Genomic DNA, 14,552 nt, shown 5'->3' with positions numbered 1-14,552 from the left:
ATATAAACCGATAATTTATGCTACTGTTGTACAGTAAATATTCAGATTCATGCTGTTATAGAAAATTAATCAACACCTTCTTATCTGAGAATTTTATGTTTAAAATTCCAGCACCTCCAGTGTAAAACATCTTCCCATGTCCCTGCTTGAGTGTGATCCAGTTTCATTGTAGATACATTACAATGGAATAAATGTCATATCAAATGAATGAATGAAACCTCAGACACATAATTTGCATTTATTATATCTAAAATCAGTAGAAAGTTCTAGAAAGTTGTGTCAATGTTCCCTATCACACTGGATTTTTCAACACATAGTATCACATTATTTGAAAATATATAATGATGACCGTTTTAATTTAAAAATCAAAACCAAATACAGCATAATCAAAGAACAAATAGGTTGTGTGTGTGTGTGTGTGTGTGTGTGTGTGTGTGTGTGTGTGTGTGTGTGTGTGTGTGAATCCAATAGTGTGTGTGTGTAATAAAATTGACAGACGAACCAATCAAAAAATCTGGAATGACTGATAATCCCACCTATCCCAAAATCTCAGTAATATTTCGTCAGAAATGTTTAGCCCAATGCTCTCGTGTTCACAGATTTTTCCTGCTTGAAAGTTGCTAGTGTGGTGAAAGGTTGTGACAACTATAGGGGCCCAAAAATTACATAAGTAGCTTATATACATAAACAAAAATAATTTAGCCAGGGATGACCAAACTTTTGTGTAGGTCTATTGGAAAAAATGAGTAGCTGCCAAGGAGGACTTAAATGGTATAACTTTCCTTTGTAATTTCTTGTCTTTTAGTAATATCAGAACATCGGCTGACAAAACTCATTTATAAATGTAATCAGCATGATTAATCACATACGCAATCACACCTAGCTTTCCCTTGATCAAATCATTGACTACTGTAGCTGTATTAGCAGTGGGATGTTTAAGGCTGTATTCATGAAATTCATTCGATATGTACAGTAACATTTGCTTTCCATCAAGCACAATGCTACAAGACAGAGAAATGAAAGCTCTATTTATAGACTGAGAAGTTTCATTTCATTAAAAAAAATCTCATGAGAATGAAGACTTACAGTGACTAACCATAAGACAAAATACACTGATTTATTTTCATGTTGATAGAACTGAGTTGTTAGAGCCGAGAGCAACTGGCACTCACTGAATGTGCTGAATTAAGTGTGTCTCTGTGTCAGCGTGAGAGGGTTTGCTGCCCCAAGGTCTCCTATATTTAACCCTTCATGATTGCGTTTGACTGATTACTTTTCTCTATTTTCTCTCTCAATGGTGAAGCTAAAGGGAAAAAATGAGAAAGAAAAATAAAATTTAAAATTTCTGAATGTAGCTTAAATGTACACGACAAATGACTTCCTATTCGTATTTCATGAATTTAACATCGACCTACAATTATTTAACTATTTACTTTTTATTGAGTTTTTTTTTTTCATTGTGTTGTCTTAAAAGTGCAGAAGTGTGTGAGGGAGATTTGTACACATGGTATAGGGTAAGACAACATGGAACCTGTTTTGTGAGGACCTGTAAACAGAGACATTAAAGCCTTTTAACAATCTGTACTGTTAGCATCCATGAATTAAAGTAAAAACGTGTGCATTGATATTAAAGCTTAATTAAACGTTAGATTTTGATTAAATGTTTATTGCTGAAATATTAACTCTTCATATATTAATTACTAAACACAAAAAGGAGATGTACTTGCAGCAGTTGGACAAAGAAAGTTGCAGGTTGGAATTAATTTCTGAATTTAAATGTGGAAAAACTTATGAGCATGTGAAATTTTCAGTGGCCCCAAAAAGTATTTTTGGATGCAGTTATATACAACAGCATAACTGGCAGAGGAGGAGGTGTCACACTCATTTATAGTGATAATCTAGGCGTCACACACAAATCTAGTCATAAATCCAATGCATTTGTAGTTCTTTATACTAACACAACATATGTAGCTACAAAATAATCAGTCTACCCAGTCGATTCTGCTAATCGATAAATTCATTTACAGACCCTCAGGGCAATATTCTGAATTCCTTTGTGACCTTTCAGATTTCCTCTCTAACCTGGTTGTTTCTTTAGACAAAACATGAAATGTTGGAGACTTAAATATTCATTTTGATAATCCAGAAGATCCTCTGAGAGCGGTTGTGTCCATTCTACAACAGATTCAGTAGGGGTTCATCACAATGTAATAGTACCCATTCATAATAATGGTCACACTCTTGATCTAATATTAACATTCTAATTAAATATAGAAAACAGTCACATTTCCACAGCCTGTAATGAACTTCCTGGTTACACGATTGCACTTTTTGACGATGTAGTACACAATTATAGAAGGGATTTATTTATTATTGCACTATCCGGTGTCACCCAGATGAGGATGGGTTCTCTTTTGATTCTGGTTATTCTCAAGGTTTCTTCCTCAGGGAGTTTTTCCTCACCATCGTCACCTCTGGCTTTCTCATTAGGGATAAATTCATACATTTAAAATTTATATCCTGAATGTATATATTTCTGTAAAGCTGTTTGTAAAAATGTCCATTGTTAAAAGCACAATACAAATAAAATTTAATCAAATGGAGTTGAATATGTTGAACCAAGTGTCATTTATTTGGCCACAAGTATTCATTCAAAAGGCAGCTGGTTTGCGTTGGATCATTATCCTGCTGAAAATTCCACTTCTGTCACTTGAATAGTTTGCATGGGGAAGTGGTGGCTTGGTGGTTAAGACTCTGGCTTACTGATGGGAAGGTCGGGGGTTCAAGCCCCAGCACTGCCAACTGTTGGGCCCTTGAGCAAGGCCCTTAACCCTCTCTGCTCCAGGGGCACTGTATCATGACTGACCCTGCACTCTGACCCCAACTTCCTGACATGCTTGGGTATGTGAAGAAAAGAATTTCACTGTGCTGTAGTGTGAATGTGATCAATAAAGACTCATTATTATTTCTTCGCTGATTTCTGCAAGCTTGCATCCAAAATGTGTACACTTCTGAGTTCATGATACCATCAGTGCCCACAAGCTCACCAACCCCACTGCAGGAAAAATAGCCCCAGCCTTCTCCATGCTTTATACTGTAATGCAGTCTGCACACAAACTCGCTCCCATCAGATCCAAGCTAGTTCAATTTGGATTCATCTGAAAATAAGACACTTCTCTAGAAGCGGCTGTCTTCCTGTCCATGATTCTTATTCTTGAGGCTGATGAATGGTTTCCGCTGCATTACTCTCCTGCTGTACCCATGCTTATTGAAACTGTTTTGAATAGTTTGCACAAGTTGTAGCTCATAACACTGACTAAGTCAGAAACTATCCTTGATGCTGTTTTTCTTGATTTTATTCACAATTATGCCTGTATGTGTTAATTTCCCGTTTAATGATATATTTAACGGTAGAGGAAGGAAAATTTTTTTTCCTGAGCTTGCAATAGAGTGGCCATCATTGTGCAAATAGATCATGACCTTTTCTCAAAACTTACTTCCCTTTTCTTAGAATATTTTGCAATTACCTTTAATCAACTGGTCCCAAGGTTATTTATAGTGGATGTAAGTAGTCAGTTACCATCAATATTATGCAAGTTCCCCCTAGCAGAGTAACCACATGGTGTAGTTCATCACATTAACTATGGATTAACTATGACATCTAAAATAGACTTAATGTGTCCACATAATTTTTGGGCCCACTTTATGTGTTTTTTTCCATATGAGTGAGTGTTCATACAACAACATTAATTCAGTCAAAATATTTTCATTGTACTGTAATGTATATGTGACAAATATAGACTTCTTCTTCTAATAATAATGTGGAAAAACCTATGATCACATGATCACGGACGTTATACTCAGGCATCTACATGATATGATACGATGTGATTTTAACTCATAAGCCAACAATTTGATATTTGACTGTGGCACAGAAATCTGCTATAATACTAAACAATATGATATGATTTAGTAGCCTCTGATTGAACTCCACTGATCTCTAGCAGGCCTATCTTTAATTGTTGATGACTGTTTTAAGTGTCAGAGTCAAATCAGCTTTTGGAAAAAGGGAAATGAAGTCAAATGCAAGCCTGAGGTAAGAAATAGTGAGCTTCATGAAATAGAAGCTTAACCTGGGTCCCCCACCCGACTTAAACGACACTCCCATAAGGCTCCTCTCATATTAAATACTCATGTTCCAGGGCCCCTTTCCAAGTCCTAAATCATGGCATTCCTGCTGAGGCTAATGATTCTAAAAAGAAACTGTGCTGCAACTTGAACCTCTATAGAGGGAAACAAAGCTTTATTATTCAATTTCCCTATTTTTCCCCTTTTTTGCTACAAGTTACAATGTACTCATGCATATGTATCTTTCATCTCTGCTTCCAGCTGCCAAGTTCCCACTCATCAAGGTTTCCTGATAGGGCTGATCAGAGTACACCATGTCTATGTACAAACACGGCAACAGAAAAAAAAAAAAAAACTGTTGTGAGAAAGTCACAAGTACAGTGACTTTCTCACTGTTCACTACAGTGCAACCAAAACATTAGAACCACAACAATATAGTGTAAGAGACTGGACAGTGTGAACGTAACTTTAGAAACAATGCAAGACAATACACATTGCAGTACTAGATGTAAAGCAGTTCACACAGTGTAAAAAGAAAGAAAGACATTACAGAAAGCTGCAATTATTTTAAACTGTAATTGTGCAATATATATCTCTATTATATCATTTATTATACATTTAATACAGTAAATTGTGATTGTGATTGCAAATGAATTTTCTAGTTACCATTAAGACCACCATCTTTACCTCTTGTGAAGCTGTAGTAAAGAGCATTCCTGATGAGGTTAATATGTAATGTGAGCTAAGGATATTTGTTTTCACAGACATCGCAAGTATGTGCAAGAATGCAAGTTATGGTTCATACCGTTCACACATTGTTCACACAAATTTATTTCTGGCCAGTGTCCACATTCTGACTGATAATCATGTCTATGTCTGTTCTGGGATAAACTGTAGGGAAAATGTATTTTATTTTGATTTTATTATGATAACTGTGCAGTCCAAAATCACATTTTTGTTACATTACAGTATAATGGCATCTGTTTAAAAAATTATGATGTATAATACAAGTGTTCAATAATTTAAATATTTAAGATTTTTACCTGGTGAAAAGTTATATATACACGTTTTTATTATGGCATGCTGTAATGCAGAGACATGTTCTCAGGTCATGTGACATCTGAGCTGCTACCATTGGGCTGGACTGTTGCCCTCCACTTCAGCAATCTCTTCTTTTTACTGATGGACTGGATGGACTGGATGGACTAGTGTGAAAAGCAGCAAGTAATTCTCCTCACTTTACAGACTGAGGAAAGCTCCATCTGCCCTCATACATGAGCTCACATGATTGGCTAGTGTATGTGTGATTGACTGGGGAGAGAGAGTATGCCATCCCTCCCACTCAGAGAGCACAGTCAATTTAGCTACCAGCCACAGATTCAAGCTTGTGATCTACTGATGTTATGGTGAGCCCTTGTCTTTTGTGCCACCTGGGGGCCAGATTCATATAAGATATCCATATAAACAGTGATGCAATACTTGGGACTAAGAAGAGGGTTGAGGCTGCATTTGCAAAGGTTTGTCCACAATCCAAAATACACAATCCAAAAGTGTCAATACACAGTCCACAGAGCAAATCCAATAATTAACAGTAAAGCAGAACCATGGCTACGCAGACACAGGAATAAGGCACATGAGCTGAGGTAAGACTTTGTCTTATGTATGTGTATGTCATAATACTCTCTTTCTCCCTCTCTCTCTCTCTCTCTGTCGAGCTACAAAAGCTACTCCTGAGATACCAGTGATCATGACCCATTCTGCTCTGAGGACCTGCCTGGGTCAATCCTGCAGCCCTACTTCATGTTGGAGTTTTCATCAATTGGAAGTCACTCGCTTCAGTTGTCCAACTATAGGCCAATGTCAAATCTCCCCTTTGTCTCCATGATCTTAGAAAAGGTTATAGCACTGCAGCTATGCTCGTACATACATAGGAATAACGTTCACGATCATCATTGTAACACAGAGACAGTGCTGGTTAAAAGAGTAAATGACCTACTACTAGCCTCTGATCAGGGTTGTGTCTCCTTGCTTGTGTTACTTGACTTTAGTGCAGCTTTTGATACTACTGATCATACTATTCTCCTTGACTGACTAGAAAACTTTGACATTAAGGGAACAGTCCTCTCCTGGCTCAGGTCTTATTTGACCGATCGTTATCAGTTCGTAGATGTAAATGGTGAATTCTCCACGCATAACGATGTTGAATTTGGTCTTCCACAAGGTTCTGTTTTAGGCCCACTGCTTTTTACTGTATACCTCTGCTACCTCTGGTTGAAATTATTCGTAAACATGGAATTCCACTGTTATGCTGATGATACACAGTTGTATGTTTCAGCAAAGTCAGGTGACAGACACCAGCTTAATAAAGTTGAGGAATGTGTAAAGGACATTAGACACTGGGTGCTTATTAACTTACTCTTAAGACAGAAGCATGTCTACTAGGACCACGTGAAGCTAGAAGTAAGCTTTCTGATTACTCAGTAACTCTGGATTGCCTTTCTGCTTCATCATGCGCAGCAGTAAAAGACCTTGGTGTGATTATTGACTCCAGTCTTTCATTTGATGCTCATGTAGATAATATTACTAGGATAGCCTTCTTTCATCTCAGAAATATTGCTAAGATAAGAAATATAATGTCACTACATGATGCAGAAATATTAGTTCAAGCTTTCGTTACCTCTAGGTTGGATTATTGTAATGCCTTACTGTCTGGATGTTCCAGTAGGAACATAAACAAACTCCAGTTAGTCCAGAATGCACCTACGAGAGTACTAACTAGAACCAGAAGATACGACCATATCACCCCAATCTTATCAACACTGCATTGGCTCCCAGTGAAATCTCGCATTGATTATAAAATACTATTACTGACCTATAAAGCACTAAACAGTCTCACGCCACAGTATCTAAGCGAACTTTTGGTTTTCTATGATCCACCACACCTACTTTGATCAAAAGGTGCAGGCTATTTGTTGGTACCTCGAATAGCGAAAGCTACAGCAGGGAGAAGAGCTTTCTCTTAAAAGCCCCACAGTTATGGAACAGTCTTCCAATTTGTGTTCGGGACTCAGACACAGTCTCTGTGTTTAAGTCTAGGCTTAAAATATGTTTGTTTACTCAAGCTTTTTGTGAATAGTTTTTTTTCTTATGTAAAGGAGCAGATCTAGAGGGCTCACAGGCATAGAATGTTGTGGTGAATTGGAATGTTTGGCTGCTGTCACCTTCCCAGATTACCATGAACAGACTTTCTTATATGCAAAGTAGACAGTTTTATCCATCACGGGATAGTAAGCATACCTAATAATCTCTCCGTCTTTTTACCTTCCTCGCCCTCTCTCCTTCTGTCGAGCCACACATTATTGTATGGAGATGCCAGTGATCCTGACCCTTTCTGCTCTCCGGACCTGCCTGATCCATCCTGATGCCCTACCTCTGGATGGAGCTCTCATCAACTGGAGGCTACAGCATGGAGAATGCTTAGGATGGTACTGCTTGAAGTACCATGGAAAAGGGTGTGGACCTCAATTCCACATGGACATTCTCGCTGTGGTTGCTGTGACTACCGTTGCTGCTATGGCCTTGGGACTGCAATTATCACATGCAGTTTTGCACTCAAGTCTCCTTTGGTGAACAGTGGGTTAGTTCAACAAAGACTTCATGTTAAAACCATAATGAACTTTCCTTTACTTTCACATTATCATCTGGTATTACCCAGATGAGGACGGGTTCCCTTCTGAGTCTGGTTCCTCTCAAGGTTTCTTCCTCATATCATCTTAGGACGTTTTTCCTCACCACCGTCTCCACCGGCTTGCTCAATAGGGATAAATTCATACACTTAAAATCTGTATCTTGTGTTTATATATTTCTGTAAAGCTGATTTGAGACAATGTCCATTGTTAAAAGCGCTATACAAAAAAAATTGAATTGAATTGAATTGAATAAACCATTCTGGGATGTGCTGTTATTATAAAAGAATCACTTATGAGTGACCCCTGGTTCACATCAGGCCACATCGTTACGACCCATCGTTGATTATTTCTCAGAAGTGTCTCTGAGTGTTTTATTCTTCTCATACCGCAGCAATTTGCCAAAATTTACAGTGTTTAACTTATTAATGAATGGTACATAATTTTTATCCATTTATTGTTCAACTGTTCCCTCACCTGCCTTTTTTATAACTCTCTATTAAAATAAATAAGCCAAAAAAAAAACACATTTTTTTCCCTGTTACTGAGAATCTGGAACGTAGTCCATGGTGGAAAACTAACTGACTGTTACAAAGACTCATTTCCATCAATTCTGTAAAATGATGTCAATAGAATAAGACTATTTCACGTTTAAGGTTAAAACTGGTAAGCAAAAAATGTCTAGAAATATAAGTTAAATATTTGGCTTATCTAATCTTATTATAGGAAATACTAAATATGTTTGACTATATTTGAGATATTATTATTAGTTAAGATGTCATTTTTTGCAATGTACAATTTTCGCTGGTCTAGTTGGTCTGAAACAAAATATAATAACCCTAGGAAGAGTTAATACAAAAAGTGGAGTATTTGCAGGTAGTAGCTCAGTATATTATGACAACTGAGTAAAAGGGTCGGAAGACTGAACAGTAATAGTGGACATGATGCAACTACTGGAGCACAAGTCAAAGAGTCATTTTCATTGAGTCACTTTCAAAATAGCAGCATTCGGTGTCCGGCAGAGGGCAGTATTGTGCTATGTATGAAACTATTGTCACACAGTATTCCCAAAAGTATTCCCAACATGTTCAATCTGTGAAGCCTGAAACTGTAACTTTTCCCAGAAGGTGTAGGAGATAGGCAGGACACAAGGCTTGGTATATCTATTACAGGGAATCCGTAACGAAAGCAAAATGCAGACAATATGACTGCAAAATCCTAGGTGAAGATACACTCCGGAGTAACTAATGACTGAAAAGCAACACAAGGAACAATGTAGGAGGTACAGCACACTTACAGGGAAACCTGAGTATACATCAACAGACTAACAATGGGTAACAAGAAACAGATGTAACTAATTAACTGCCATGGCAACAGATTACTAGGCACAGGAAACAATAACAATATATGGAAGCTCTGAATCTAGCCTGAGGTGACAAGATTGATCCGGTATCATCTGGATAATTCCACAATTAGAGTGCCACTATATCTCCTAACCTTTTTTAAAAAAAATTATAATTATTATTTTAATCATTTTTAAACCCTGAACCTAAGAAAATATGCTTGTTTTGGGGTTTGGTTGTAATTCTGAACTATTATCACATCACACAAATTTTTTTAAATATCTTTTTTACTTTCTTTAATTATTTTTCCATAAATTGTTTATTTTTATTTATTTTATTTTTTTTGCCAACAAAATCTTACTTTGGTATTGTACTGTAAGTAAAAAGACCCAAAAATTACCCAGATATGGAAAGATGCCTGATTCGGCTCTCAGTTTTAAATCTGCTTATAAATTCTTGATTTATCATTTTGGTTAAAATAAAAACATAAAAAGATAAAATAACTGCATAAGTATAAGCTTCCTTTGGGAACTAGCTGCGTATAAAGCTATTCTTCTTTAAAAAAAAAAAAAAAAAAAAAAAAAAAAGTCTTAGTTTATCTCATCTCTATTCATTTGTTGATTCAAAATCAGCAACTATCGACACTTATGCTTTGAAGTACCTCGAGTTCATTGCTTTCTCTAAACAACTTGGCTTTATTTATTACAGTGCGCCGTTGAAAATGTTAATTTATAAACACACTTCTGAGAATTGTATAATTAAAATAACATGTGAGCTTGTAGTGAGGTACCAGAGCTCAGAGTAAACACAGAAACGCTCTAGACACGTCCTGATAAAATATGGAGCAAAGTCCAGAATCAAAAATACACAATCCAAAATGGTCAAAACACAGAGAAGTCAAAACACAGTCCACAAGACAAATCCAACAACTAAACAGTACAGCAGGAACATGGCTACGCAGACATGGGAATAAGGCACATGAAATGCGGCTAATTCTTTGGGAAAACTGAAACAAACCTGAAATTACTTTAACTGTATTACTCCAGTGTTAGAGAGAGGGATAAGACTACATGAGATCAGCATTGGGAAGCCTTTCTTTCATGTCTGTCTCATTTAAAGACTCATTTATTGTTAGAATTTAATGGTTATAGTCTTGTGTTTGTGTTATATATTGAAGGAAAATACTTAAAGATTGAGTTTCGAGTATGTCCGCTACATACTGTATGTGCTGAGAGATTTTTGATTCATGTCTTATATTTTTTTCTTTTTTTTTTTTTGAATGAAGGCTTTTCCCCTATTTACTTGTTTTCAAAGTTATGTTTTTTTTTAGCACCATTTGGTTTTTGGAAACTGTCTTATTGGAGATGAAGGAAGATGAAGGACATTTCTGCTGCCATCTGGTCTAAAGTGTGATTGTGCCAACATCGCCGAGGAGACTGATACAAAACACAGAACAGATGACTGCTGACTGAGAGAGGGGGAGGTACCAAAAGTTGAGAGAGAGAGAAAGAGAGAAGGAGTTCCCAAAATTCTGAATGCAATCCACACACACACACACACACACACACACACACACACACACACGCACACACACACACCCACACACACACACGCACACACACACACACACACACTCCCGCCCACCAGCATGGACGTAGATGTTTACACATGGTGCACTTTGTAACCAGAGAGCTTTGGTGCTGTGCTTCAGAACATGATGAAGAAGCAGAACAAAGATTAACCAGACAAAAAAGAGAAAAACTTCAGCACACTGCGTGTGAGAGTCCATACACCAGGAAATGGAGAAATATGGAGAAATGATATAATGATCAATGGCATGAGAGGGCACTGGAGAAGAAGTGAAAAACACTAAAGTAGAGGATGAACAGATGTGTGCTCACGCGTGTGTGTGTCCTGCTCTCTGTTCTGTGCCTTGCTGCTCATGTCTATGTGGAGTTTAAGGGATATTATGTGAAGCGCTGGAGAACACTTGCCCCACACAAGGGACCTCAAAATCACACCAAGACTCAGGAAAACAGAGGATTGAGTGACTTGGTGCGCACGTGCTCCCCAACAGACAGACAGTACAGAAAGGTGAGTGTGAGTTTTCATTCTGAAATACTTTACTTTTGAGTTAGATAGCTACACACTGAGTGTGCAGTGAACAACGGAGAAGCCCCACAGCTCCAGGTTCAGGTTCAATCCTAAACTTGGATTACTGTCTGTGTGGAATTTTGAATGTTCCAGTGTTTGTGTGGGTCTCCTCTGGGTTCTCCAGTTTCCTCCCACCTACCAAAACATGCTGGCTATGCTAAATTGTCCCAAGGTGTGTGTGTGTGTGTGTGTGTGTGTGTGTGTGTGTGTGCATAGTTCCCTATGATGGACACCTTGCACCCAGTTTTCCTGTGGATTTCATATAAATGAAGAGTTAACCACACCTTTTGCCTAAACGTTTTATGTTTTTAATGTTGTTTTTTTTTTAATGAGCTTTCTTGTCATTTCCTCTGGGCTGTGGAAATTAAAATAGATTTTAATGGTGCTTTTATGAAACATCACTGGAGTGCACCTCACAGAAGTGCCACTTTCCATTTTATTGTACAGTGACAGAAAGACTGCGGCCTCGTTCAAAACGCATATGGAAATTTGTGTGGCATATAAAACCCTGCTAATTGAATTGCTGTCACAAAATGGAGGCCAGACATAATATCCAGTGCAGGGGAATACAATGCGGTATTACAGTATAACCGTGTCCTCAGAGAAAGTGTCTGCTATGGATATAAATGACTTCAATTAGTGGGTATGGCACTGGGTAGAACACAAATGCATCACATATCACTGAATCAGATAATATTAGATTTCATGTCCTATTATTAATGAAAGGGATATGGGGCTTGAATTGAGAATGCTGTCCCAGTGTATATATGCATTTCTAAACTTAATCGCTTTTGCGAAGTGTCCACAGAGATGAAACATACACAACCAAGTAAAGTTTTCTGCTCTCTTTCTTCTCGTGTTTTTATTTGCTGGTTGAGTGGACACGTGTGTGTGTGGCGTTGACTGTGAAGAAACCAATAAAGAAGTTTTGACATACTTTTCTGTTCACAGTGTTTGAGTCGCGTATAATGTGACACGTCAAAGCAGGCACTCAGACTCTCCTATCATCCTCTGCTCACACACACACACACACACACACACACACACACACACAAACATCATGTCCCTCAGTTCCTCTCTCCTATCTTTCACACACTCTCTCTTAAACACACACAACTGAATGACACAGATACATACTCTCATTCCCTCGCTCTTCACAGAGCACAATGGTTAGTTTGTCTTATCACTGAATATTCTATTGTTGCTATTTTCTTTTTCCAGCTAGATTTTCACCAGACACGCAGCAGTGTCCTGAACCTAACAAAAGTCCTTATTTTGTTCCAACCTTTCATGTAAGCAATAACAAAAGGCCCATAGAGAACATTATACATTCCATACATCTATTCTCTCTACTTTACATCATACATTTTTCACTGAACTCCAGACAGGCTTGAAGGCACAATAGTTGATTTTAAAATGTTTCTTTCTTTTAAAATTAACCTGAAAAAATATAAAGAACATGATATATAATAACTGTTTAAGCCATGGCCTCTGCACAAATGTATTATTTAACAGAGAATCAGAGTGCAGAGTGCTTGATTTGTGTTTACATGGCCCTCCTTTCAGTCATTTTATAGACACTACCCAATACCCAAAAAGAAAAAGGACAGCGTAGGCATTCTCATAATTCAGTACGGATTTTTAAATGTGTTATAACTCGGCTTTCAAGCAGTTGAAAGTGTGCCATGTCAGTCCTTGCTAATGTTAAATCTAGTTAGCATGCTAATGCTACTTGAACTCTATGAGTCAGGTTCTGCGGGCAGAGCTTTAAGACTGAATTATATATGTAACAAATCGTCTTTATAAAATTTATTTGAACTGCTATATAAGCACAAAATTATAAGCAGAAATACACATTTACAGACATTTCTACATCCAAAATTTAGCATGCTGCTAGTTACTGACATGAACCACCTGGACCACACACATTGAGAGGGACCACACAATAAAACAGAGTGTAATGAGCGTCTCCTACACACAGTTGACATCCAGCATAATATATGCATACTGTAAACATAAAAAAGATAAACAAAACTTGCATAATGCACCATGAGAAAGATAAGAATGTTACATATGGGTTAGGCAAGTACTTAGTGTTCCTCTATTCTACAGGAATGTGTGTGTGTGTGTGTGTGTGTGTGTGTGTTGGGGGGGTGTAGTATGTGTAGTAGTAGTATGTGACTCTGAAACCTTGGAGACCCACAGCATCATTGTTGATATGATCTTTTTCACTTCCTCCTCAAAGTCCTTTATGTAAAAAAAAGATCATATCAACAATGATGCTGTGAGTCTCCAAGGTTTCAGATTCACAAACTCCCGTTCTATAAGAACTACAGAGCATAGAAGGCCAAAAGTACTGTATGTGGATGCATAACCATCACATGCATAAGTGCCTTCCCCAAACTTTTTCCACAAACTTGGAAGCAAACAATTGTATAGAATGTCTTAATATGTTGTAACATTAAGATTTCCCCTTTACTGGAACTCAGAGACTCAAACCTGTTCCATCATGACAATGTTCCTGTGCACAAAGTGAGATCCATTGAAAATGGTTTGCAAGGGTTTGAGTGAAAGAACTCGAGTGTCCTGCACAGAGCCCTGACCCCAACTTCACTGAACACCTTTGGGATGAACTTTGGGATAACTATCATGTTATGATGTTATTCTTATGAATTCATGCATGAATAATAACCAGATTAAGTACATGTTAATGTATTAATTATCACATAGGGGTAAACTCAATCAAACATGCACTATAAGAAAGAATATAAATTAAATGTGCGTAATTTCAAAGCAGTCAAACTAAACACAAGACATCTAAGACTAAAACACTGGAAACTAATCTTACAGAACACTGGTTTTAAATGTTAATAGATAATAGTGTCTGCTAAATGAATAAATTATACTGTATTAATTTCACCCTTGTGGGCAAAGGAGCAGTTCCCCAGGCCCAGAGCATGTACTAGTACTACAGTGGGATTTAAAGGGAATTGGATAGAGAAAAATTCCCTCACAGCATTTAAACACTCTGTACAGCTGAACTTCTCTGTTTTGAGTATGTGACAGTGTAGAAGCGTCAAAACCAGATTCGTCATTTTTGGCTGTTGTCCAGAATTCCACCTTAATGACATCCACTTGGTGTTTCCAATCTGCTACACATATATATTTTTGCATATAAAACAGGAATATTCTAATAACAACATCAAGCCTATCGAGACTAGTGTCATGGTACTCAAGACTA

The 14,552-nt window shown here is 37.4% G+C and overlaps 1 protein-coding gene across 2 annotated transcripts in view; it reads left to right on the top strand.

Moving 5' to 3' along the window:
* Positions 1-10,194: 10,194 nt before the first annotated feature.
* Positions 10,195-14,552, top strand: part of mettl24 (methyltransferase like 24) — a 34,153-nt gene continuing 29,795 nt past the window's right edge. Inside the window, exon 1 of one of the 2 annotated variants that reach the window (XM_053646371.1) lies at positions 10,195-11,251. In XM_053646371.1, the coding sequence (XP_053502346.1) occupies positions 11,039-11,251 (213 nt within the window). In that variant the 5' untranslated portion in view covers positions 10,195-11,038. The remainder of the gene's footprint in view (positions 11,252-14,552) is intronic. The other variant, XM_053646381.1, reaches the window with a different exon arrangement.

The sequence above is a fragment of the Ictalurus furcatus genome, chromosome 2 (assembly GCF_023375685.1).
Source record: "Ictalurus furcatus strain D&B chromosome 2, Billie_1.0, whole genome shotgun sequence".
In the NCBI taxonomy this organism is placed as follows: Eukaryota; Metazoa; Chordata; class Actinopteri; order Siluriformes; family Ictaluridae; genus Ictalurus; species Ictalurus furcatus.
Note: the sequence above shows the minus strand (reverse complement) of the source record. Positions and strands in the feature narration are given on the sequence as shown.